Source organism: Puma concolor, chromosome C1 (genome assembly GCF_028749965.1).
Source record: "Puma concolor isolate L17-30 chromosome C1, mPumCon1.1.hap2, whole genome shotgun sequence".
NCBI lineage: Eukaryota > Metazoa > Chordata > Mammalia > Carnivora > Felidae > Puma > Puma concolor.
In genome coordinates this window covers 94,757,010-94,782,307 of record NC_141674.1, presented here as the reverse complement: position 1 = coordinate 94,782,307, position 25,298 = coordinate 94,757,010, and the positions used below count along the sequence as shown (strand labels likewise).

At 53.3% G+C, this 25,298-nt stretch overlaps 1 protein-coding gene across 1 annotated transcript; it reads left to right on the top strand.

Moving 5' to 3' along the window:
• The first annotated feature begins 5,448 nt into the window (after positions 1–5,448).
• Positions 5,449–6,984, top strand: KCNA10 (potassium voltage-gated channel subfamily A member 10). Its single transcript, XM_025934639.2, has one exon. The coding sequence runs from the start codon at positions 5,449–5,451 to the stop codon at positions 6,982–6,984; it is 1,536 nt and encodes a 511-aa protein (XP_025790424.1).
• The last annotated feature ends 18,314 nt before the right edge of the window (positions 6,985–25,298 follow it).

Below are 25,298 nucleotides of genomic sequence, written 5' to 3'. Positions count from 1 at the left end.
GGAGGTGCTGGGGTTGCTAAGCGACCAAGGGCGAAGGATGGGGAAAGGCCATGGGAGGAGCTCAGGACAGGACTGCTCTCATGATTCTGTGACCTTGAGGAGCCCACAACCCGGCACCCCCACAGATGCCTTCGGAACATCTGGGAGAGGCGCAGGGCTCAGCCCCCATGAAGCCCTGCCTGCAGGAAGTGCCCAGTCTGGTCAGGAGAGAGCCCATCAGCGCCACAAAGCTGCATCTGCAGCCCGAGTACAAACAGGAGGTGCCCTGAGCGCAGGGAGGCAGCGGGGGTCACCGTGGTCTACACCAGGCGGCCAGGGAGGCTTTCCAGAAAAGACAGATAGTGGCTTCCACCTAGGAACGTGGTGGCATTCACAACACACGTTATCTCCTGCTCCCCCCAAGAACCAGGGGGCAGGGGGGATGATTAGATCCACGCCGAGAGGAAGAAAGTGGGATTCACAGAGGCAGCGGCTTGCCCAAGGCTGCGTACCTGGCGAGTGCAGAGCTGAGACTCACACGCAGGCCCGTCTGACTCTGGGGGAAGGGGACCGAGCAAAGGTCAGAAGACAGGCACTGGTCCCACCTGCCCCCATGTGCAAAGATACGGAGGGACCCAAAGATGATAAAGCTCGTGGATCAAATAATGCTGTGCCAAAACCTTGTCCAGGGACTTTGGAGGACAAGAGGACGGTCACCTGGCCCCCTTAGGGAAAGTTCCACCTTCAGGTGAAGGTAGAAGTGAGTCACACAGGTGGCAGGACTAGAGCTGAGAGTGGCCTGCAGGGAGGAAGCACAATTTGTCCGGGGGGGGGGGGGGGGGAGGGGGTGGTGCAGAGAGGGAAGGAGCTGCTCTAACCAGATGCACGGTCGGTCTCGGCGCTGGGCCATGCAAGCACAGAGATGGTGAGTGGAGGCAGACACCGTAGAAGACTCTTGAGTACAACAATCACTTCAGCTGTGGGTGAGACCTCAAGCCTGAGTTCTGGTCATTCTATCGAGGCCTTAGAATGCTGGACAGAAGAACAGATGTGAGGCTCAGGGACAGCCATCAAGAACCCCACAAGACCCTGCCCAGCCCCCAAACCCCCCTGCCCCTCAGCTCCACCCTCACCCCACCCAGAAGGTCTGTCTGCCCCCCGCCCCCCGCTGCCTCCAGGGTCCTGTGTGGGGCAGAGGAGGGGGGCCCGGGGGCAGAACCAGCTCCCATCTTGGCTTGCATGAAACGGTCATTGCACAGCCCAACTGAAAGCAGAAAAACCTCAGCAGAGAAGCGGCTGGCCCCCAGTGCGGCTTCTCTTTCGCCACCAAACGGGCAGAATGCCCAGCACGAAGCAGAGGGGAGTCGGCCTGCTGGGGCCAGGGGCTGCCTTGATGCTGTGCACACTTCTGAGAGAGGGTGGCCTCCCGACTGTCTGCCCTGCAGGGGTGCAGCCTGCCAGGTGGCCCCTGAGAGCCACACTCTGCCCTGCCTCTCGGGTGCATTCACTCTTTCCAAACGATTTGCACAGCCCTCCCAGCATGAGTAGGCATGGTCTGGCACTGTGGTCAGCACTACGTAAGAGTAACCCGCTCCTTCCACATGACCCGTGCAGTTCTACAAAGCATCCCTACACCTCCTTTGATCCTTACAAAAACCTGGAACAATCACTGGCATTTTTATTTCCTGAGGTTTGGGGTTTATGGTTTTTGGTTTGTTTTTTTTTTTTTTTTTTTAGTTGTTTGCCTTTTTTTAAACATATGTATTGAGATGATGCATGCTAGATTAAAGTGTGCAACTTGATGGGTTTGGCCATATGTATACACCTGTGAAACCATCGCCACAGTCAAGATAAACACCACTATCGCCTCTAAAAGAGTTTCCTTGGCCCCTTGGCAATCCCTCAATCCCTCCTTTTCCCTCCCTGTCCCCAGGCCCAGGCAACTGCTGATCTGCTTTCTGACATTCTAGTTTAGTTAGCAGTTTCTAGAATTTTGTATAAATGGAGTTATTCTATATGTACCTTTTGGAAATCTGGCTTCCTTGACTCAGCGTATTTTCCTATCACTGATGGAAAAATGGAGCCTTGATGAGGAAACAGAAGTAGTCAGCAATCATAAAGCAGTGGAGGTACGGCAGGTGTCCTGGCTCTGAGCCTGATATGCTGTCTCCAACACTTGGTTTGCTCATCACTCACTCATTCATTCACCAGAGGTTAACTGGGCGCTGGGGTGGGCTAAGCCCTGGGCTAGGTGTTGGAACCATAATGGTGCACGAAGCAGACACAGTCCCTACCTTCATGGGATTGCACTTCATTCATTCATTTGTTCATTCATTCATTCATTCATTCATCAGCTTAACTGCACATCCACAGAAAACTCTGAACCTGGCACTGCCCCACCACTTCCCTCACCACCCTGATGCTCGTTAACAGTCTTCCTATCGGCCACTTTGAGCTAGAGAGTGGGGCGATGCAGACAGAGATCATCAGAGGGGAGTTCTGTCCTCCAGGATCATGTAGAGCAGAAGGAAAAACTCTTAGGTACTATCCTGCCCTCGGAAAGCTCACGCGAGAGCTTCAGAGCTAAGGCTGACCCTGCAGAAGGTAGCACTCCCAGTGCAAAGGTGAGTGATCCAGGCAGGGAGGCCAGGAGCTCAGGGAGAGGCGGAGGGCTCTCCGAGCTGGCCTGTCCAGAGCAGGCCCCTCAGACAGGGTGGGACCTGAGCAGTCCCCAATGAGCAGGGAGGAGAAGGACAGGCAGAGGGAAGGGGGGGCGGGGTGTGCCAGGCAGGAGCAAAACAGGGACAAAGACAGAGGCAGGGCGGGGCAGAGATGATCAGGAAGACAGTGAGCTGAGAATTCCTCCTGGGTCAGTGTGAGGCCACAGAAACAACTTCTGCCTGCAAGTGCGTTACATTGTGTCTCTGTGTGGAACAGGAGCAGAGGGGAAGAGAAATGGGGGGAGGGTAATTAGTTACAATTTTGTAAGAATTTACAATTTACAAAGTGCTCTTGCTGTTGTTCTCTTATTTAGCCCTCAGTATAAGCTTTGAGGTGGGAGTTACCCTTATTTTTCCCATTTTACAGATCAGAAAACTGAGGTGCATAAAGATCCAGCGATTTGCTCAAAAATAAACAACCCCTAAGTGATGGGGCAGAGAGTCAAGCCAGGACTCCTGTCCCCAGACCAGTTCTCTTTTCCCCGTGTCTATAATTGTCAACATTTACTCATCTAAATGGGGCCCATGGGCCACTGTATGACACGCTTCTGTAGACCACAGAATACATTGTTTGAACTTGACCTTGTCCTCCCACCTGCCACACCCCCGACCTTCTTCAGCCGCCTTCCCATCTGCCATTATGAGCTGGGAATGAAGAGACCAGGAGGGAGAAGGCAAATGGCCTGGCTTCCAGGAGAGGAAGTTAATTATTTGGCCAAGGAAGCTCTCCCTAATCCCCACATGCCTTCTGCCTCTGGCCTCCAGAGAAGGTTCCTAATAAGGGCCCACCCTAGCCACTCAGAAGTGGTTCCCAAGCCCTTGTCCCAGGGGCCTTGGATGGCACCCCTTCCTCTCAGCCTGGAGAAAGTGCTTATCTCCTTCACACCAAGAAGGAGATAAGCAGGATCCCCCCTGTCCGGTGCCAGGACCCCAAAGGAGAAAAGATACAGCTTTGATGTCACCAGATGGCACAGAGCTGGAGCCTGGGCCCCAGGTCTACCTAGCCGAGTGGCCCAGGACAAGCCCCCTAACTTATCACATGGGTCACAGTGAAGGAACATTTCTCCAGGGCTTACTGTGCACAGAGCCAGGACACTAGTTCACATCAACTGGGTCCCGGCTCAGAGCTCCTAACCACTGCTCCATCCTGCCTTGAATCACCCTACCGATCACCGAGGGCCAACACCTGTCACCAAGGGCCAGCGTCTGACATGCTTGGTGGTGGGCACATCCTCTCCCACTCCACTGCCGACGAAGCAGCAGCTCAGTGAAGTCAGGCAGCCTGCAAAGGCCGCACACTCCTAAGAAGCAGGGCAGGGGCTCCACTAGGCCTGACCATCCAGATCTGAGCTCCGCACCCAAACTGAGAAAAGAGTGCATGGGACTGATGGGGCTCAGAGCGCCCCCCACTTCCATGGCCCCGGCCCGCAGCTCCCCACAAGGCCTCAGCTTCCACACAGGGGTCCCCTGATCTAGCAGGAAAGGCCCTGGGCCAGGAGGCAGGCTCAGCTTGGGGATCTGTACCCCTAGCATGATATTGGGAAGGCCACTTGGTCCCTGTGACTCGGTTTTCCCGTCTGTAAAAGGGAAATAACATTTTCCAAACTCACACGATTATTGCCGTTTAGTGAGACAAGCAAATGAGGAATTATTTTTGAAAAGACTATAACACTGTATACTTCAAGGTATCCTTAGATATGAAACTCCAAGGTTCTGACCACCATGGATTTTACCTCTCTCCCACCTGCATCCCCCAGCCTTCTAGGCCTTAGTGTCCTTGAGTTGAAACCGAAGCCTGAGTGGACCCGAGGAAGAAAACTCAGTCTGTGTTTGTGGATACCCAAGCCCACTGGGCAAACTCTCCTTAACCCTGTCCCCAGTGAGCTCACACACACACACACACGCACACACACCTACTTCCCACCTGCCTAAAATGATTTTTCCAAGTGAAATCATTCCCCATAAACATTTTGAAAGTATGCCAAAAGAAAAATACCAATGGCTGTCGGCTTCTAAAGTTCCTCTAGTGCGAAGAAGTTGGCAAAAATAATAGCTATAATTTAATGCTCTTTCCACCAGATAAAGCATTTTACATATGCCATCTCATTTAGTGTAGCCTCCAAACAGCCCTGGCAGTTACAGAGGAGGGGCTCGGGCCCAGACAGCTTGCACGCACTGCTGCAGAGGGTCCGTCTCCTGCCCACCCACCTCCGTCCTCTCGTTCTCCCTTCCCAGCAGAATCAGCTGGGCTCTTGTACCCCACTCGCCCCAGCGCTTGGCCCAGGAGGGAGCGGTAGAGCTAAGGGGGAACGTGCAAAGCGTGAGAGAAAGAAGCTGGCTGAGGTGGCACGGAAAAGCGTTGGGGGAACTGGCGGACGTCATCCAAACGCGAAATGACCTACTTGGTTATTAAGAAGCATTGACTTCCTCTTTCATTACGGCCTCTGTCTGCCGTCCTGTACGGAGACCCTCCTTGGCTGGAGGAAGGGTTTCCCTGTCTGCCAGGCTCCTTTGCAATTGCGTCTAGTGGGGGCAATTCGTGTGTGCAAGCTCGGGGGGTGTGAGTGGCTTTCGAGAGAAGAACGGTGCCCCAGCAGCCATGAGGTTCTTTCCCAGGCTAAAAATGTCATTACTAACCCATGGGTAGGCCATGATCCTGCTTCCTGCATAATGACTTTCTTCCTCTCCACAGCTTGCGGCACGCAGGGCACACTGAGGGTCTTCGTGCTACTTTCCTGACTCCCCTAGGATGGATGTGTGTGGCTGGAAAGAAATGGAGGTTGCTCTGGTCAATTTTGATAACGCAGACGAAATCCAGGAAGAGCCAGGCTACGCCACAGACTTTGACCCAACCAGCCCAAAAGGCCGGCCAGGGAGCAGCCCCTTCTCCAACTGGAGGATTCTCATCGGTGACAGCACCACCCATGAGACGGCCTTCTCCAAGCTCGCAGGCGGCTATGCCGATTCCCCAGGGCCTGAGCCAGTGGTCTTGAACGAAGGAAACCAACGGGTGATCATCAACATTGCTGGGCTGAGGTTCGAGACCCAGCTCAAAACCCTCAGTCAGTTCCCAGACACCCTCCTGGGAGACCGGGACAAAAGGATGCAGTTCTTTGACTCCATGAGAAACGAGTATTTCTTTGACAGGAACAGGCCCAGTTTTGATGGCATCCTGTATTATTACCAATCAGGTGGGAAAATCCGGCGCCCCGCCAACGTCCCCATCGACGTCTTTGCCGATGAGATCTCCTTCTATGAGCTGGGTAACGAGGCCATGGACCAGTTCCGGGAGGATGAAGGCTTCATCAAAGACCCTGAAACACTGCTCCCCACCGATGACTTCCACCGGCAGTTCTGGCTTCTCTTCGAGTACCCTGAGAGCTCCAGCGCTGCCCGGGGGGTGGCCGTGGTCTCTGTGCTGGTTGTGGTCATCTCCATCACCATCTTCTGCCTGGAAACGCTGCCGGAGTTCCGGGAAGAGAGGGAGCTGAAGGTGGTGAGAGACCCCAGCCTCAACGCGAGCAAGGCGGTCCTCTCCCACACCATGTTCACTGACCCTTTCTTCATGGTAGAGTCCACCTGCATCGTGTGGTTCACCTTTGAACTGGTGCTCCGGTTCGTGGTCTGCCCCAGCAAGACCGACTTCTTCAGGAACATCATGAACATCATCGATATCATCTCCATCATCCCCTACTTTGCAACCCTCATCACGGAGCTGGTCCAGGAGACAGAGCCCAGCACCCAGCAGAACATGTCCCTGGCCATCCTGAGGATCATCCGGCTGGTGCGCGTCTTCCGCATCTTCAAGCTCTCCCGGCACTCCAAGGGGCTGCAGATCCTGGGCCAGACGCTGAAGGCTTCCATGCGGGAGCTGGGCTTGCTCATCTTTTTCCTCTTCATCGGGGTCATCCTTTTCTCCAGCGCGGTCTACTTTGCCGAGGTGGATGAGCCAGAGTCCCATTTCTCCAGCATTCCTGATGGCTTCTGGTGGGCAGTGGTCACCATGACAACTGTGGGCTATGGTGACATGTGCCCAACCACCCCCGGGGGAAAGATTGTGGGCACTCTGTGCGCCATCGCTGGGGTCCTCACCATTGCCCTCCCTGTGCCTGTCATCGTCTCCAACTTTAACTACTTCTACCATCGGGAGACTGAGAATGAGGAGAAGCAAAACATCCCCGGTGAAATCGACAAAATCCTCAACAGTGCGGGCTCGAGAATGGGCAGCACAGACTCTCTTAGTAAGACCAATGGTGGCTGCTCCACAGAGAGGTCCAGGAAGTGACTTGTCCAGGGCCCCTTGGCTCCCTGAGTCTCCCTGTGTCTCTTTGTCTCTCTTTCTCCCCACCCTCACAGTCTCTCTCTCTCCTCCCTGCCTCTTGCTCTCCGTTCTTCCAAAGACCAAAGTTCATCCTTTGGGAACAGCAGGCCATCTCTGACCACAAGCTGTTTGAATCAACCCATACTTCCGCCATATTTTCTAAGCTGTTTCTTCTCAACCAACTGTCGGAAGATTTCATTCTCCTTTTCCATGAGGGGCGGTTCTGGTCCCTGCTGCTCACCTGTGGTCCCCAAGACCGGCAGTATTGGCATCACCTGGGAGCAAGGAAATGCAGAATCGAAGCCCACCTCGGACCTACTGAGTCAGAATTCTCCTTGTAATAAGATCCCGAGTGATTCATTTCCACATTAAAGGTGAAGAAGCCCTGGCTTTGGTCTTCCCAAAAGGAAGCATATTAAAAGGCCGGGGACTGCTGGGAGCCGTGAGTACGAGCTCGGGTTGTTTAATAATAATATCTTACACTTGTGTCACGTTGCCTAAATTTTCCAAAGCTCTTTCACCAACACTATCTCACTGCATCTCAAAATAACCGGGAGAGCAGATTGGATCATCATTCCCATGTTGCAGGTGAACAAACCCAGGGACAGCGACTTACCCAGAAACGGTGACACGGCCGGTGCTGGAACCCACACTTACCTTCTCGTCCAGTGCTCGTTCTGCTTGTGGAGGCAATGGAATGGGGGAGAGAGAAGGGAGAGGGATGTGAGGGCTCTGTCTTTGAGAGGACCCAGCAGACCTCGGGGCAGGAACACTCTTTCCCAGAGACTCCAGCATCTCCCTGCAGCCTGGGAAGGCGGCGTCTGCCTGAGCTCCTGCTCCCCAGTGCCTTCCCTGGGCGGGAAGCAAGCCGAAACACTCCCATCTCTCTGAATTTGCACACAGGCTGGCGATCCTGAGCATGGGAAGGGTGTGCACCAGGGCCTCAGAGTGCTGCTCCAGGAAAATGAACCTGTCCACCTGCCTCGGGGTTCAGTCATGAGGAACTGGCCAGAAGCCTGGGGGACAGCCGGGGTGGGAGCAGCAGGGCCCTAAGACGTGTGCCCAGATCCCAGGCCTCCCCAAGGAGGGCAGTGGGGGCGGCAGGCTCACCTGAGGAACTGCCCTCTCAGGAGGGAATCCTTGCTCCGCCCACCAAGTTCCCAGGATGAGAGAGACGGTTTCCCCCAAAAGGCGGAGAAGGAAGTCTTTACCCTGCCTCCTCCAATTCATCCTCTCAAGTCAGGAGGCCTGGGCCTTCTTTGGGCCCAAAACCCGAGTCTGGCCAGACCTCAAAGCTGAGTGAGCATCAGAACTCCGGGCCTCTGGGCCGCAGGTCACCGCCCAGCCCCACGTCACCCAACCCAAACCACAAGACCCACAACACACAATCCTGGAACACACCCGGCTCACGCAACCCTGCAAGACACAATGCTGTAGCCACAGATACCACCATCCAGCTTCCGCTCTTTGACAGCCTGACAAAAAGGCACCGGTGTGAGAGAAAGCTGCTTCTCCTCTTTCTCGTTGTCCTTAGTCTATGCCCTAAGAAGGTGGACTTAGTCATCGTTAAGGTCCCTTCCTGCTCCAAAAACCCCAGTCTCCATCAGCCCCGAGCTATGACTTAACACTGAGTTATGTGAAGCCTGGGCTTTAGGCAAGACATTACTACCCTGAGACCTGGGCAAGCAGGACTGCTCTCCCAGGCCTGAGCTCAGGGTCCTGGGCTTTGGGGTGCCTTTCTCACAATTTTCTAAATTCCTCTATAATTGCTGTCCTTCAGGGCACTCTCCAATTCCCTACCCACCCCTCACTCCCAAGCATGTGGGGTTGACCAGATGTCCCGAGGCACTCCTGGATTCAAACACGTGGGATCAAGTTGCAGGCCTGCGCTAGGCTCCAGTTCCAGGACGGTGGCCTGATGAGCAGATTTTTCCCACTGGCTCCTGTGGCATTTCTTTTACAAGATCACACAAGGTGCCAGAACGGTGATTTGGAGCGATGCCAATTCTTTTTTTTTTTTTTTTTTTAACGTTTATTTATTTTTGAGACAGAGAGAGACAAAGCCTGAACGGGGGAGGGTCAGAGAGAGGGAGACACAGAATCCGAAACAGGCTCCAGGCTCTGAGCAGTCAGCACAGAGCCCGACGTGGGGCTCAAACTCACGGACCGCGAGATCATGACCTGAGCGGAAGTCGGCCGCCCAACCGACTGAGCCACCCAGGCGCCCCAACCCTTAGAGTCCCCACCAATTCTTACCTACACAGAGTCCTTGCAAAAATTATTTCTCCGAGATCCCAAGGGTCCTCAGGGTGGTCTTGACCAAAGAGTCCACATGCCTTCATTCTTTCTTCGGGGAACCACATCATCACAATTCTTTGCACTGAAACCTCTCCCCACAGACAGATGAGACCCTTTGTCCCTCACGTCAGCCATCTGAGGTAAACATTATTCCCCCCATTTCGTCAGGTGAGGAAACGGGTTCAGAGAGTTTCAGGGGCACACAGCCAGGAAGCGGTAGAAAGGGCTTTAAATCTAGGTGTCTTGATACCAAAATGTATCCCACCCTGCCGCCCGCCCAGAGCACGCTCAACGAGAACAGCTTCCTCGGGACAAGGGACACTGGGGCTGTGGTCACACAGACGGCTCAGCACGTTTCTGGGAGCAGGGAGGCTAGTTTTCCTGAGGCCCAGCTTTCTTATTCTCTGACTTTGTATTCAGAGCCACATGCTGGCCTTACACCTCCCTGTGCTGCAAACAGTGTGAAATAAAAAAACCCCAGGGCAGGTGGGGCCAGTACCCCCGGAGACCAAGATAGAGTCCCAGAGCCTGCAGCCTTAGCCCTTCTCTTCCCAGCGTCCTGCCAGAAAGGGTGTAGACCAGCAGGGCAGAAGGGAGCCAGTCTGTTCCTTTAGGCAGTGCAGTTACCCCTACAGGGTCAGGAGGCTTGCTCATAAGCTTCTGACGCCTAGGAAGCAGGTCCGGACCTCTGGGCTGGTGCCAGGAAGTAGGGCGACAGAGGCAAGCCCTCCGTTCCCCGTGCCACTGCTGCCAACGGGGCTGGTGTGCCAGTCCCCGTGTGCTGGCACTGAGTCGTCTATTTCTTCCCCAACCACCGAGGGAGACAGGCTGGGGGCGCTCTCAGCGTCCATCTGCCCAGCCTCCAGTTTGCAAGGAGATCTGCACCCCAGGGAGTCGGGGCAGACAGGACAGCATTTTCCACCACATCCTGCCGGCTGTCTTTGCAAAGAGCTGTGTAAGATCAGGTCATGATCTCTCAGTCGTGAAATGGAGCCCTCACTGGGGCTCTGCACTGAGGGCGCAGCCTGCTTCGGATTCTCTCTCTCCCTCTCTCCCTCTGCCTCTCCCCTGCTTGCTCGCACACAAACGCACGCACCCTCTCTCTCAAAAATGAATAAGTAACCTTTTTTTTTTTTTTAAATAACCCAGAAAGGAGCGCCTGGGTGGCTCATCTGGTTAAGCATCTGACTTCAGCTCAGGTCATGATCTCACAGTTCATGAGTTCAAGTCCTGCATGGGGCTCTCTGCTATCAGTGCAGAACCCACTTCTGATCCTGTCTCCCTCTCTCTCTGCCCTTCCCAGCTCATGCTCTCTCTCTCTCTCTCTAAAAAATAAACATAAAAAAAAATTAAAATAAGCACTGTTAAGTCTCAAAAACTTAAGTGTGTTTGAGCGGAAAGCTCTCTAGACTTGGAATCAAAGGACCTGGTTGAATTTGTACTAACTGTAGGGCTGGAGCCTCAGTGGGCCTCAGTTTCCTTATGTGGAAAACACAGATTAAAAAATTCTGACCTCACAGCAAACATGACAGGATTCTCCCTGCCCACCACAAAGAGCAGGCCCCAGCTGCCCTCCCTCGCCCAACCTGGTCCACAGGCTGCCAAAGTGGCTGCTTGGGACCTGCCCTCTGTTAGACACAGTCCCTGTGATCCCCTCCTTCTCTGCTTGTTATACTCGTACTCACCCTCTGTGAGCTTACTTCCACATCTGAGAAATGGGCAGAATTACAGCCACCTCCCCAGGCAGTTGGGAGGAATCAGTGACCGGGTGCTCCTAAACGTGATTAGGCTGGAAAGCACCACACGAATGAAAGGAACGATTGTTCTTTAAGAGCTGTCATTTCAGGGGTTCCTGGGTGGCTCAGTCGGTCAAGCGTCTGACATCAGCTCCGGTCATGACCTCACAGTTCATAAGTTTGAGCCCCGCACAGGGCTTGCCACTGTCAACGCGGAGGCTGCTTCAGATTTTGTGTCTCCCTCTCTCTCTCTGTCCCTCCCCCGTTCCTGCTAGCGCTCTCTCTCTCTCTCTCTCTCTGTCTCAAAAATAAATAAAACATTAAAAAAAAAAAAAAAAAGCTGTCACTTTGGACCAATTAGCACTGCCCAAATACAGACGGAACATGCCTTTGCCATCCACGTCAGATCCTGACCCTAAGCAGAAGACCACTGATTTCAAAGACAGCATAAAAATAGAACGAACTGATGTGGGAAAGGAAAAGTAGGAACCAGATAACATCATGTTCAATAACCAACTACCTGTTCAGGCTGCTTTACACACCTGTCATTTCATTTCATCTGAAGCAGCCACTATGAGTCAGATATCATTTCATTTTACAGATAGGAAAATGGAAGCTTCAGGAAGCTAAGTAACCTCTCCCGATGGTAGACTAGGGGGGAGTCATGTTAGGCATCCCAAATGCAGGGAGCACAAAATCAGGGCGATCAGACATAGATGGTGCTCCAACTGTCCTACCCCTTACCTTCTTTCCCAGAGATCCAACCCCTCTGTGGGTCACCCGCAATTCACGTCACCCACATGCAAACAAAAGGTGGTAATTCCATCCCCTGTGCGGGCAACATTCCCTGTGGTGCTGGGACTTCAGAGAGACTGAGACCACTCACTGCACCAGCCTCGTCCGGTCCACACCGCCCATGCGAAGGAGCCCACTCAGAGGCGCTCGGCCACTCTTGGAAAAAGGAAGGCTCTTCGGGAGCTCTGAGACAGCCCCCCCGGGCCCAGACCTGCCCTGCAGTGTGGCCGGAAGAGGAGGCCACCCGAGACGCTGCTCACACGCGAGGCTCCCTGCCTGCTCTCTCAGCTCCGATGGCCCTGCCCAGCCCTCACTCTGCTCTGCATGCAACCCTGGCCCCACCACTCACTCAGGACTCCCTGGGGGTGTGCACACTGGTACAGGAACACGTTCGGCAGGCCACTTTCTGTAGCAGGTGGCAGAAATTCAACTCAGGACTCTATCAGCTCACGAGATTGAGAAATTCAGGACAAGAACAGATTGTAGCTGAGTCTGGGGACTCAAACACTACCACCTTCAGAGCTCAAGTCCTCTCCACCCATCGCCCTTCTCTGCTTCCCTCTGCCGGAAGGCCTTCATGGCCCCGGAGGGGGACGTTCTCTGTGGGGCAGGGAGTGTGGCAGGCCCCAGGTCACAGCCTTATCATTATCTAGCAAAAAATAAATAAGTATACATATGTATAATCACCTTTGTATCCAATGATTATCGATAATGCGTACAACCACATTCCCAGGGGCCTATCACAGCACGTGGCAGGTGTTCAACAAATATCTGTTGAATTAATGAATGTTCCCCCCAAACTCTCTCCCGATTACCCTAAAAGGACCAACCTAATCCACTCTATAGGCCTGGTAAGATTATGTCCTCTTTCACCTCTTCTCTCCCCAAAGCCTAGACCTACAGGCTGAGGGCAGACACTCCTTAATGAGGCATGACTGCCAATGACCCTTGAAGCATTGGAGGGGGGGTTGGCTCTAGGAATTGGGGTGCAGCTGGGGAGGAGTGTAGCGAAGGCCTAGCCTAGAGCACGCTCCCAGCCAATGGTGAGAAAGCTCCCTGCCTCCCTCCCCCTGGGCTGCTCTGCCTGGTAGACAGGATGAGAGGAGGCCAAGGGACCTCTCTGAAGGTCGCTCACAGGGCCCTGTCTCGGGTCCCTTGACAGCTTTCCAGTGGAACCCTGAGCCTTCAGAAGGCCACCCTCCTCAAGCGTCCTAGCAGTCTGGCCTCCTGGGTCGGTTTGGACTGCTCCCTTCACGCTTCCCTGCGCCCCAATCGGCTGCCCTGACCTCAGCAGGCCCCTCCCCTGGAAGTCCAGCTCAGATCCCCTCACACCAGCTGCTGAGGAGGCAGGAAGGCTGCCCCTGTGCCACTTGACAGCTGATTACAGTCTCCTAAAAACTGAAATGCATTCACCCTGTGGAATGGAGCCTCCAAAGGCCCTTTGAAGTGAGAGGAAGAAAGTCACCCTGGTCTCCCCAGAGACCCAGTGTCTGCCCAGCCGCGTCCTAGAGACAGGAGAGCGTTTGCCCTCAAACGCGGATGAAAAGGAACTGGGGGTGGCAAGGGCCTGGGGTGATGGGTAAAGGGGAGATCAGACAACTTTTGTTATAGCATCTCAGGGGAAGCGGAGGTGAAAAGCTGCCTGTGAAATGTCACCGGATGACGAATGCTGTTTCACTCCCGCTGCCGAGGCGGCAGTCAGATGCACCGGGAGAGAAAGGCAGTGGTCCTCAGGAGGGATTCTGGATGGCTCTTCTGTCCTTCTGAGCCTGAGGGGCCATGTCTGAGCCCCCTCCTTCCCACCACCACCCACCCTATTGTTCCACGGTTCACAGATACAATCAATATTAATATAACAGAGATAATAAATAATTCCAAGCTCCCGAGGTTATTGTGAGAATCAGATAGTACTTTAAATTCCTTCACAAAGGTAAAACATGCTAAAGGTAGGATAAGGGTAGAGGGAGCCTAGGATAAAAACTCCCCCGCAGCTTGTAAACCCTTCAGGGACCACAGCTGTGCCTTTTTAGTGTTATAAGCTCAGCACAGTGTCTGATCCATAATAGATGCTCAACAAATGAAGGGAGGGCAGGAGGAAGAGAAACAAAGGACCAATCCAGGGCAGAGCCAAGGCCACAGGTGTGCCGAGGCAGAGGCCCCTGACTTCCCCCATGCTCCCCAAAATGATGATACTTGTGTGACATGGCTACCTGGAGACTCTGGGCTGAAGTAACCTCCCAGCACAGAATTTTCCACGCAGGTCTGAATTCTCAGTTTTGTCTAAGATCCCAAGCAGCAGAAGATAACCAGTAGTCGCCGGGTACCTGATTCACTTTCTTGGGGGTATAGACAGCACGCTCCTTCTTTCCCCAAACATTCTCCACATTCCAGCTGTGGGCCAGATGCCGAGACTGGCTCTGGGGTTACAGAGCTGACCACGAGGGGTGTCTGCCCTTGGGGAGTAGAAGTGGCCTCTCTATGAAGCAGAGCTCTCCCAATGAAGGAGGAGAAAGCCTGGCTCACTCCCTGCTCCCTGGCTCACTCACACTGGAGGGAAAGTGGCCCCGTGCGGCTTACCGTCTACCCGGTCCTGGGACAGAACCCACAGAAGGGAGGGAGTAATGAAAGCTGGGTTTCCCCACCGCTTTCAACCCCACTGGGAGGCCAGTCACCACATTCAACTGGGAAAGAATCTGAAGCCCTGGGGGGCGGGGGGGTGGGGTGCCTACCAGTGCTGGACACAGATTTTGGTCCAGGAGGGAGCTCTTGCTGGAAAGAGCTGAAAGAAAAAAATGTTCCCTTCTAGTGCTGAAGAATAAAGGATCACGATGCTTCCCTTTGGGTGGGGAAAGGGAAAACAAGGTTTGCATTTCCCAAGACAGAGTCATCTGCCTCATCTTGGAGAGAGTGGGGACCTCGCTGCAGGGGGTAGAGAGAGACTGGGCCTGTGGCTGTCTGTCTCTTCTTGAGGACAACAGAGGGGCACAGACAGGAAGAGAAGGGTTGTGGCCTGGGAGCTAAGAGACTGGGGGCGGGTGGGGGGGGGTGGTAGCTGAAGTCCAGCACATTGGAAATAGAAGGGGCTTTTTAAAAAGCTTCAGTAAGTGAGTGGAAAGAGCACTCAGCTCCGGCCTTCCCTTTGAAGCTGGATAAAGCGGAAGAAAGAGGGAAAAAACTAAGATTAAAAATAGTTGCTTGGAGAGGAAAGAAGCCTTCAGCTGTCCCGAGGCTTGTTACAATTTTCTCTGAAGCATCATCTAGAAGTGAAATGTTCAAGGTCAACTGTTCTCACAATAGGTGGGTGGTTTTTTTATGGAAACGAGGTGCAGATCACTTTTCTTGCTTGGGAAGAACAAGCAGAAATCACCATATTGAATCTGGAGGGTCAGTATGTAGAAGGGAATCCTGGTTTTACAGGACTAACATGATGGGTCCAGGTTCAGATCCCAGTTTTGCTGCGTGACCGTGACCAATTTACTCAAACTCTCTGAGACCCAGTTCTTTCAACTGTACATTGGGACCCACTGTGCCTTTCTATTAGAAATGTCAAGAGAATCAAATGAGATGTCAACAATAAGCCCCCTTGCATAGCATAGGCACTAAATAAATAGTAGATTTCTCCATTCATGTGGGATCTCAAAAAATTGTTCAAAATGTAAGTAGGGCCCTTGTTGCCACTTGGTTGCAGCATACCTGAGTTCAGATGGGGACAGTAAGCACCAGGGGCCACTGTGGGCTCAGGTACTTACTCACATGTGAGACTAAGACAGTCTCACATTTTCCACGAAGAAGGAATGTCTACCTCCAAGCTTCCCTGGACAGTTCTCTGTGTTCTCAGAATCCCCTCCTATCCCAGGAATGACTACAGCAGTAATCAATCAATGCCATAGAGTTTGGAAAATGATTTCACGTGTGTGTTTATCTCATTTGAACTTCACAGTAACCCTCTGAGGTATTCAGGAGGGTTTGGGTAGAGCTGGTAAAACTAAAATTCTGACAACCCCGGTGACTTGCCCGGGTCTCACCATCTAGGCATTGGTGGAGCAGCACCCCGAGCCCGCAGCCCCTCCCTGACGCCACAGTCACCTCCACGCGAGCGGGGGCGGGGGGGGGGGGGGCAGCCCAGCTTACAGTAAGTGAGCATTTGCTCTGAGAGGAAATGGGGGTCTCTCCCTTCTACGCCATGGGGAATCAAGTCAGATGCTTACTCTGCGTCTTCTGGTGAATAACAGAATGTATGGCTCAAACAACCGAAATGCATCATCTCATAGTTCTAGAGGCTAGAAGTCCAAGGTCACAGGTTGGTTCCTTGGTGCACAGATGGCTTTCTTCTCTCTAACTTCTTCACATCACCTTCCCTCTGGATCTGTTTCTGTGTCCAGATTTCCCCCTTTTTATAAGGACACCAGTCACATTGAATTGGGACTCACCCTAACGACTTCCATTTTAACTGGATTACCTCTGGAAGGACCCTATCTCCAAATAAGGTCGCATTCTGAGATAACTGAGAAGATGCCACCATATCATTGGGGGTGGGAGGGGGGACAGAATTCAATCCATAAAAATTATCAAGTCCCCTTTACAAATGAGGAAACCAGTTCGGAGAGGTTAAATCACACGCCCAAAGTGATACCAGAGCCTGCGTGGTCGCTGACAACACCATGTCCCTGGCTCATGGAGCCCACCTTGGGCACAAAGGGCACTGGGCTGCAGAGTGGCCCCTCGTGACTGTGTCAAGGATTGGAGTGGGGAAGGGGAGAAGGTTGCCTGACAGCAGCATTGACCTTTCCCCTCCCCCACACTGCTGCCTCCTGGGCGATGGGGGTGGAGGGGGTGAGCAGGAGACCTAAAGATGTGACAGGCAAGGAGTGGGTGGGAGGGAGAGGAGGAGGCACAGCAAGCCTGAGGGGTGCCGGGGCTGCCAGGCAAGTAAGTCCCCCTATCCCCAGCTCCCCAAGCCTCCTTGGTGCACAGCCATCCGAGCAGAGTGCCCAAGCAGGTTCTGGAAACAGCTCCCACTCATGACTTGTGAAATGAACTTGTTTTTACTCAGATGCTTGAGTCACATTGTGGAGTTTCTTAATGGCTTGTTTTTCCTGCCTTGCGTCCCAGTAAAGGACCCCTGAAGCCAAGAATTAACCCCGTACAATACACATGCACACACACCACTGGCCTCACTCACCCACAACGTCCCTGAAGTCCTTTCCCAGGGGCTGAGGAGTATTTGGGACTGGGGGCAAGGAGGGAGGAGGGAGGCAAGATCACTGTGGGGGTGTGACACAGGCCTGGAGCAGAGCAGGGAGGCAAAACAGGCAGCCCAGCATAAAAGGCGTTTTCTAGCAAGATGACATTCACAAGGTCTGCTCTGCCTGGCTGTGAGAACAGGGGCCCCAAGCCCCGCTGGCCACACCCTCTATTTCTGCCCCACTCACCCGGCGAAGAAAACTCCCTAAGCACACTCTGCAAAAGCATATGCTTTTCCTTTTAGGCATCACTTTACTCCTTTGTCTGGGTTGTGTTCCATTTGCCCAGGAGAGCAGGGAGCCCCGTGCTCTGTGCTGGCCGCAGGGCCCAGCAGGGCAGTCATCCACCAGACAAGTTATGGTAAGAAATTCAATAGATAATACATGAAATGGCTTAGCAAACAGTAAAAGGTGCTATGCAAAGTAGGGGGGAGGTGGACGGTGACAGGTCCGTGTGCAGCTGACGTTGTATGAAAGGTGCATAAAATCTAGATTAGAAACTCACCAGTAAGTTGCAAACCCTTCTGGAGCCACGGCTGTGACCTTTTCATGTTACCATTCCCCCCACACGGCGTCTGGTGCATGACAGATGCTCCAGAAATGAAAGAAGGAAAAGACTAAGAGAAAGAAAGAGAGATGTTGCAAAGAGCAGATCACGTCCCTTGAAAAATATCAGTAACCCACCTTTATTGCATGCCACGCACTATTCTTTATTTTTTTAATGTTTATTTATTTTTGAGACACAGAGAAAGACAGAATGCAAATGGGGGAGGGGCAGAGAGAGAAGGAGACACAGAATCCGAAGCAGGCTCCAGGCTCTGAGCTGTCAGCACGGAGCCTGACACGGGGCTTGAAATCACGATTCCTGAGATCGTGACCTGAGCACAAGTCAGACGCTTAACCGACTGAGCCACCCAGGCCCCGCCCCCACCCATGTGCTATTCTAAGATGCTTAATGTAAACAAGCCGCTTGAGGCTCATGATGCGCTATGAGGTAGGACGCATCATGAGCCTGACCTTATACATGAGGTGGTGCAGTCACAGGGCAATCACATAACTTGCCCAAGATGTTCCAGGGAGCAAGTGGCCAAGCAGGACTGGAAGCCAGGGGCTCGGCGGTAGGTATCAATGCTTCCCCATCGCCCTTCTCTGCTTTCCTCACAGTGCTGTCTCAGGAGAGCCAGGATGACTGAGCCCAGACTCTAGGTGGAGCCCTCGAGTCCCTTCCTCCTCTTCCACCCCACCTCCCATACACTACAGTTCCCACACTCGCCTGACCATTCTGCGCCGTTGCCATTGCTGGGAAGCTGCCGGAAGATGCATCCTCCCCCCATCTCACCTAGTGTCAACCCCATCCAAATAAGAGGAGCCAAATCTGCCCAGCTTTTTCTCCTCTGTGGTCGGCTCAGTGTCCCATGCTTAAAAACACTTTAAACCAGGGGTGCCTGGGTGGCTCAGTCGGTTGAGCTTCCGACTTCGGCTCAGGTCATGATCTCATGGTCTGTGAGTTCGAGCCCCACGTCGGGCTCTGTGCTGACAGCTCAGAGCCTGGAGCCTGCTTCGGATTCTGTGTCTCCCTCTCTCTCTGACCCTCCCCCACTCATGCTCTGTCTCTCTCTGTCTCAAAAATAAATAAACATTAAAAAAAATTAAAAAAAAAAAACCACTTTAAACCACCTCTGTTCCTTCCGCCGTGACATACCCTTTACCTTATCTCTGCCTTTTGAAATCCTCCCCATCCCTCAAGACACTCTAAACGCTCTTCTCTCCATGAGGCTTGCTCTGATCTCACCTTGCCCGTTCCATGTCTACCTGTCCCCATCCACTGGGAGCTCCTAGAGGGTGGAGTCTTGTCCAGCTCATCTCCATAGCCTTAGAACCCTGACACCATGCACCTGGCACAGAGTAGGTGTTCTGTATTGCTCTCACCAAGTTAAAAGTTCAATGAGGGGCGCCTGGGTGGCGCAGTCGGTTAAGCGTCCGACTTCAGCCAGATCACGATCTCGCAGTCCGTGAGTTCGAGCCCCGCGTCAGGCTCTGGGCTGATGGCTCAGAGCCTGGAGCCTGTGTCCAATTCTGTGTCTCCCTCTCTCTCTGCTCCTCCCCCGTTCATGCTCTGTCTCTCTCTGTCCCAAAAATAAAAAAAATAAATAAAAAAATAAAAAAATAAATAAAATAAAAGTTCAATGATACTGAGATTCCTTAGTGTTGAATGACACTTTATAGCGTGCATTAGCTATCTCTTGCTGTGTAACAAATTATCCCAAAATTCAGCAGCTGCAAACTTGCATTTATTGCCTCATGGTTTCTGTGGGTCGGGAATCCAGGCTCAGCTGGGTTGGGTCCCCTGGCTCAGGGCCTGTCATGCCCAAGGTGTCGGCCGGTGCTGCAGTGACCCGAAGACTCAAAAGGAGGTGGATACGTCTCCAGCTCCTTCACATGACCGACCACGGGATTCGTTTTCTTCAGGGCTGTTGAACTGAGGGGGACAGCTCCCCTGGCTGTTGGCTGCAGATTGACCATCGGATCCTTGCCATCTGAACCTCTTCATACGGCAGCTCACAACAGGACAGCTTGCTTCCTCAGAGTGAGCAAGCAAAGAGTTGTTTGTCTTTGCAAAACGACCTTGGAAGTGACACTCCATCGCTTTGAGCATTCTGTTTGCAATTCAGTAAACCCGGGCCACACTCGAGGGGGTGGATTACACCAGGACATGAATCCGCGGAGGCGAGGATTATTGGAAGCCATTTGACAGGCCGCCAACCACACAAGGTAAAGCAGTTCGTAGGACGTTATTTGCCAAAGTGGAGTCAGGCCTGAGGCGGCGATGGTCAGACGGAGAGGAGCAGGGGCACCCGGGTAGCTCAGTCGGTTAAGCGTCCAACTCTCGAGTTCGGGTCACAGTTCGTGAGTTCGAGCCCCACGTCAGGCTCTGCGCTGGCAGCGAGGAGCCTGCTTGGGCTTCTCTCTCTCTCCTTCTCTCTCTGCTCCTCCCCTGTTCACATGTTTCTCTCTGTTTCAGAATAAATAAACTTAAAAAAAATAAGAGAGGAGCACAGGGGGAGAGGGCTATGAGTGTTTTCACCACATGAAAATATAAGGTCTCCCACAACAGCTCAATTCCTAGACCACTCCAACCGCCCGCTTCCCCGTAGGGGCTGTCCCAAGGTGCCATTGTCATCCTGGTCCCTGGACTCCCGCTGCTGAATGCTTCCGAGCCTGCTCACGTTCCCTTTATAACAATAGCATTCCTGCGTGGCATACCCCTTTGTACCTTCATTTCCTCACTTTTCCTTATTTCTGCCCTTGGTGGGTAGTTCTTGTATTCCCATTCTACAGCTAAGGACACTGAGGCCCGGGAAGGTCAAGATCACAGGGCCTAATGAACGGCAGGGTCGGAACTGAACCCAGTCTGACAGCCTCAAATTCATCTAAACTGTTAAAAACTGGCTTCTTTTTCAAGCCAGTCACACCTCTAAGTAGAAGAGAACAAGACAGTTGTATTTATTTCTCCAAAACTTGGCATCAAGGCAGGACCATCTTCCTCATGCTCGTGGCTTCGGTGACCACGTGCTCCCTGACACCAAGTCCAACACCCAGAAGAGCCCAAGCGCCAGCCCTAGGACCTCAGAGGGACCCCGCCACCCCCAGCGTCATCAATTGCAGGTTTTAGCAGTGGCTCCTTCCTTCCCTTCCCCTACAGTGGTGCCCTCTCCCTAAGCTTAGACACTGATTAGCCAAATATTCTCCCTCCCTTCATAGAAACAATGCTCAGTAAAGAAGACAGTGAGGGGCACCTGGGTGGTTCGGTCAGTTAAGCATCCGACTCTGGATTTCAGCTCAGGTCATGATCTCACGGTTCATGAGTTCAAGCCCCGCATCAGCTCAGATGCTGCTTGGGAGTCTCTCTCCCTCACTCTCTGCCCCTCTCCCACTCATGTGTGTTCAATCTCTCTCTCTCTGTCTGCCTCTCTCTCTCTCTCTCTCTCTCTCTCTCTCAAAATAAATAAATAAACATTCAAAGAAAAGCAAGGCTTGGTAGACTGGGCATGGGATCTGAGGGGACAAGTGTCTGGAGGTGATGTCTTGGCCCTCAGCTCACTGAGTTTTTGTTAAGGAGATCATCCTGCTGTGGTTTGGGGGAGGAGCGCTGATGTTGAGGGAGCTGGATGGTATTCTAATGAGTTTGTCCCGCAGCCGTAAACAAAGGTCACCCCGAGAGGACAAAGGCAAGGTGTGCTCTGAAGGCAGAGGACTCTTGATCGTCATCTAAGGAGGATAGTCGTGGGCAGGTCGGAGTGATGAGGCCACCAACCAAGGCACGCAGGCAGCCAGCGGAAACTGGAAAAAGCAACCACACAAATTCCCCCCGCTAGAACTCCCCCAAAGAGGGCCGTCCTGCTGACCTCCAACCTCCAGAACTATGAGATAATATATTTGTGTTGTTTGGAACCACTAGGTCTGTGCCAACGTGGTGCCCTGGCAATAGAAAACTAACACAGCTCATACCCATCATAAAGAAATTGGCCAGGAGGTAGAGTGGGTCGACACCATAGCTCTTAAACCCAACTGTCTCGGGACACGTCGCTCTAGTTTACTCCCCTTTGAGCCATCCAGAGCCCATGGACTACAGCTGCGTGCCCACACTGGAGCTAGAGAGCTGGGATCAGCACCTTCAGGGTGTCAGGTGGTGATGATGGCAGAGGTGAGGACCAGAGACCCCCAAGGGGGAAGTGACTTGCCTGAGAGGTCCAGGTTCTGCCGTCCAATGACAGAGTCTCTGGACAACACCCACCCTGGAGAATCAGGTCCCATTTCATCAAGGAAAGAAGTCATGGCTTTTAGTTCCCCACCCCCCTCCCCAACATCCTCTGTAGGGCCCGGAAGCCTGCTGTGAGGGTCCTCAGCTCCAGGGCTCGATACACTGGGGCTTCCCACCAACAGACCGAGGAAGATAGTCAAAGCTGCCCAAAGCCTCAAGGGCAAGTCCTAGAAATGCTCCCTCTCTCCGCTCACCAGGCCCAGCTTTGGTCCTGGAGCACTGCTGAGCCTCCCTCGCCGGCAGCCAGCTGAAAGTCTCCTTCCTAGCTGTCCCCATAGGTCATAGCTCTCGGCTGCCCTCTGGCTCCCGCTCTCAGACCCTCTAGCAAACCCTGTTGGGATTATAAAGGTCACATCCCGCCTGGGGGCCCTTTGTAGGTTGTCCAGAAGCTGTCAAAGTCCAGGTGGCCCATCTGGAGCAGCCGAGCAGGGGGGCGGGTCCTAGAACCGCCAGAGACAAGGACAGGCTTCCATGAGCCAGCATGGCACCTGCCTGGGGGCCCCTGAATGGGGACGGTTTCCCGATGCCAGACCCTCTCCCCTTTCCTCCATTCAGCTCCCTACGCCACATCAGGGGCTCAGAAGCACAGGCTGAATGGGGGCTATACCTTCTAGACTAAAAACTGGGACACTCGCTGGCACAAGAAACAATCTGGCAGATGGAGTTTGATTTCAGAATTACCAGCTTTTTTTAGGACTCTGCAATCAATTGAGAGAACAATAAGACAGAGTATTTAAAATGTAAAATATGGTCCCTCTCAATAAATCTCACCATGATAAAGCTCCCGATTGCTCTCGTCCCTGCAACACGCTACGAGGACAAAGACCATGGTTCGCTCACCACTGTGACTCCAGCATCTCTGCGCTAGGCATTTTGTAAATCTGTGGTGGGAGAGAAGGAGAGAGTGCACTCTGGCAAGGCCCAGCACGTTGTTAGCCCCAGACGTCAGGCCAGGCCCCCTGGCTACACGGGGAAGACGGGAGGCCCCATGTCACCCTCAAGCTCAGGTACTTCCAGTGGGAGAAGTGACTTTTCAGTGTTCCTCTGCTTGGGGAGACATGCTGCTCCCACCTGGAACCTGTACCCCCAGGGGCCGACTAGCCCCAGAATGAGCTGGGGGTTTCTGAGCCGCCAGGGCAATTTCAGCCTAGGGGGAGGGGCTGCTTTGGGGGCCGGATGGAGAAGGATCGATGAGCAGCAAAGAGGTGTAGAGGTCACAGGCACAGTGGGGAGGGGAGGTCACTCAGGATCCCACTCGTAATGGACTCAACTGTGTCCCTCCAGAATCAATGCGGGAGCCCAAATCCCCTCAGTGAGTGCATTTGGAGATGGGCCTCTAAAGAGGAAATTAAGGTTAAATGAGGCCATAAGGGTGGGGCCTTGATCCAATGTGACTGGTGTCCTTAGAAGAAGAGGAAGAGACAGGGGGGTGTGTGTGTGCACAGAAGGCAGCCCTCTGGAAGCCCCGGAGCCAGAGAAACCAGCCCCACCAACACCTTGACCTTGGGCTTCCAGCCTCCAGAACCACGAGAAACAAATGTGTATTGTTTCGGCTGTTGGTCTGCGGTGATTTGTTATGGCGGCCTGAGCGGCCTGAGACACCACACCAGGGGAGGAGGTGGTCAGAGAGAGGAAGGGGTGAGGGAGGCACAATCCCGAGTGCCCAGTGACCTTGGCCAGGGAGCACCCCGTGGGCAGAAGAAACCCCTTCCTCTCTCTCGTGAGTCTAATTAAGTCCTTAGGATGCAGTCCAAATCCATAACCCAGCTGCCACAAAGTGACTAGAATGTCCACATGGCACCTGCACCAACCTGTCCATTGGTCCATCTGACTGTCAGGCCAAAGGCCATGGTTTCTGAGGTTTCTTGGGTCCCCACTCATTCTCTTCCTGACCAGCCTGTGGCTGGGACTCCCTGGGGACGTGCAGACCCAGGAAAGTGGTCGCGGATTCTCTACTCTTTGCATATTATCCAAGCCCAATGGGGACATAGGCCGGGGCACTGGAGATGCCCTCAGATGAGAAACGCCCTTCAGGGAGCTGATGTGAGGACTGAGCCTCCGATTTGGCACTCCCCGGGGAGGGCCTGGCTTACAGAGCTTCCCAGGCAACGGTTCAAAGCTGCTGCGGAAGGTATGGCTGGGCCCAGCCCAGGACACTCCCCAACACACGAGCAGCCTCTCCAGAAGCTCCTTGTTCCCTCCCAGAGGTCCTAAAAATAAAGCTCTAAGGACACAGTTATTCTGGTGTCCGTGCTAAACAGAGCCCTGGGAAAGAAAGGGGCTCTCAAGTTTCATGGCTGGGGCCAGAGGACAGGGCAAGGACAAAAAGGTGGGGGAGCTCACTACCTATAGATGGAACTTCGGTGTCATGTGGAGGAGACCAAGGTCACCAGCCCAGAGGAGGTGGCCAGAGCCATGAGCAGTCCTCCTAAAGGAGGTGTGATTCCACCAGCAGAGCAGGCTCTGCATGTCTCTAGCCCCAGCCCCGGGGCTCCAACGGTCCTGGCTGCCTACAGGCCCACTGGAGCTTAACTCCTTGGGGTGAAGGCTTACCCTGCCCGCCTGGATGGGCTAATGCTGTCCCCAAGCCCCTCAGCACACACAGCAGGCATATCTTGCCCTGGCCAGCTCTAGCTCAAAATGTTATCCTGGGATTACAGACGATCCAGAAAGATCAAAGGAGGAGGAGATCAGAAAACAGAGAAGGGAAAGGCTAGCCCTCGAGGGGTCCAGTGAGTGAGGGGTTTGAGGACAGAGACCGTGTCCCCTGTGTCTGTGCCTCCTGCAGAAGCAGGCACTGTGCCCTGGACATAGTAGGCACTTAGTAAATTCTATGATGTGCTTGACTGTTGCCCCCAACCCCTGCCAAGGTGGTCTGCTGGGGTGGAGAAAAAGAAGGTTGCAGGATACAAAAAGGTACGCAAAGCTGGCATTTGAAATTGGATCACTAGAGGGCGCTCCAGGACAAGAGCTGAGTCGGGGCCGCCCAAGAACAATTTGGAGTTCGTTTATTCATTCAACACACCTCCGCTGAACATTCGGCTGTGTCAAACGCGAAGTGCTATGAAGGATACAAAAGGACTGAGATATGACCCCTGCCCTCAAAGGGTCATCTCAGAAAGGTACGAGGGGGAAGCAGATGGTAATGTATCCATATTTACCTATGGGCAACTTCTGTCTGTTAAGTGCTGGCTACTTTTCACACACTATTCCTTCTACCTATAATGCTTGTTCCTCTTTCATACCCGTGTGTCACCCCCTTTTGCATGTCTTTGTCCATATGGCCCCTTCTCGTGAGGCCTGTGTTGCCCACCTCATTTTAAAGCGTATGTGTTCTCATGGCATTCGTTGTCCTTCTCCACTTCCTCCCATGGCACCTAAAAC

Excerpts from the sequence above, each read along its gene's own strand:
- KCNA10 (XM_025934639.2), top strand. The coding sequence starts at position 5,449 with ATGGATGTGTGTGGCTGGAAAGAAATGGAGGTTGCTCTGGTCAATTTT.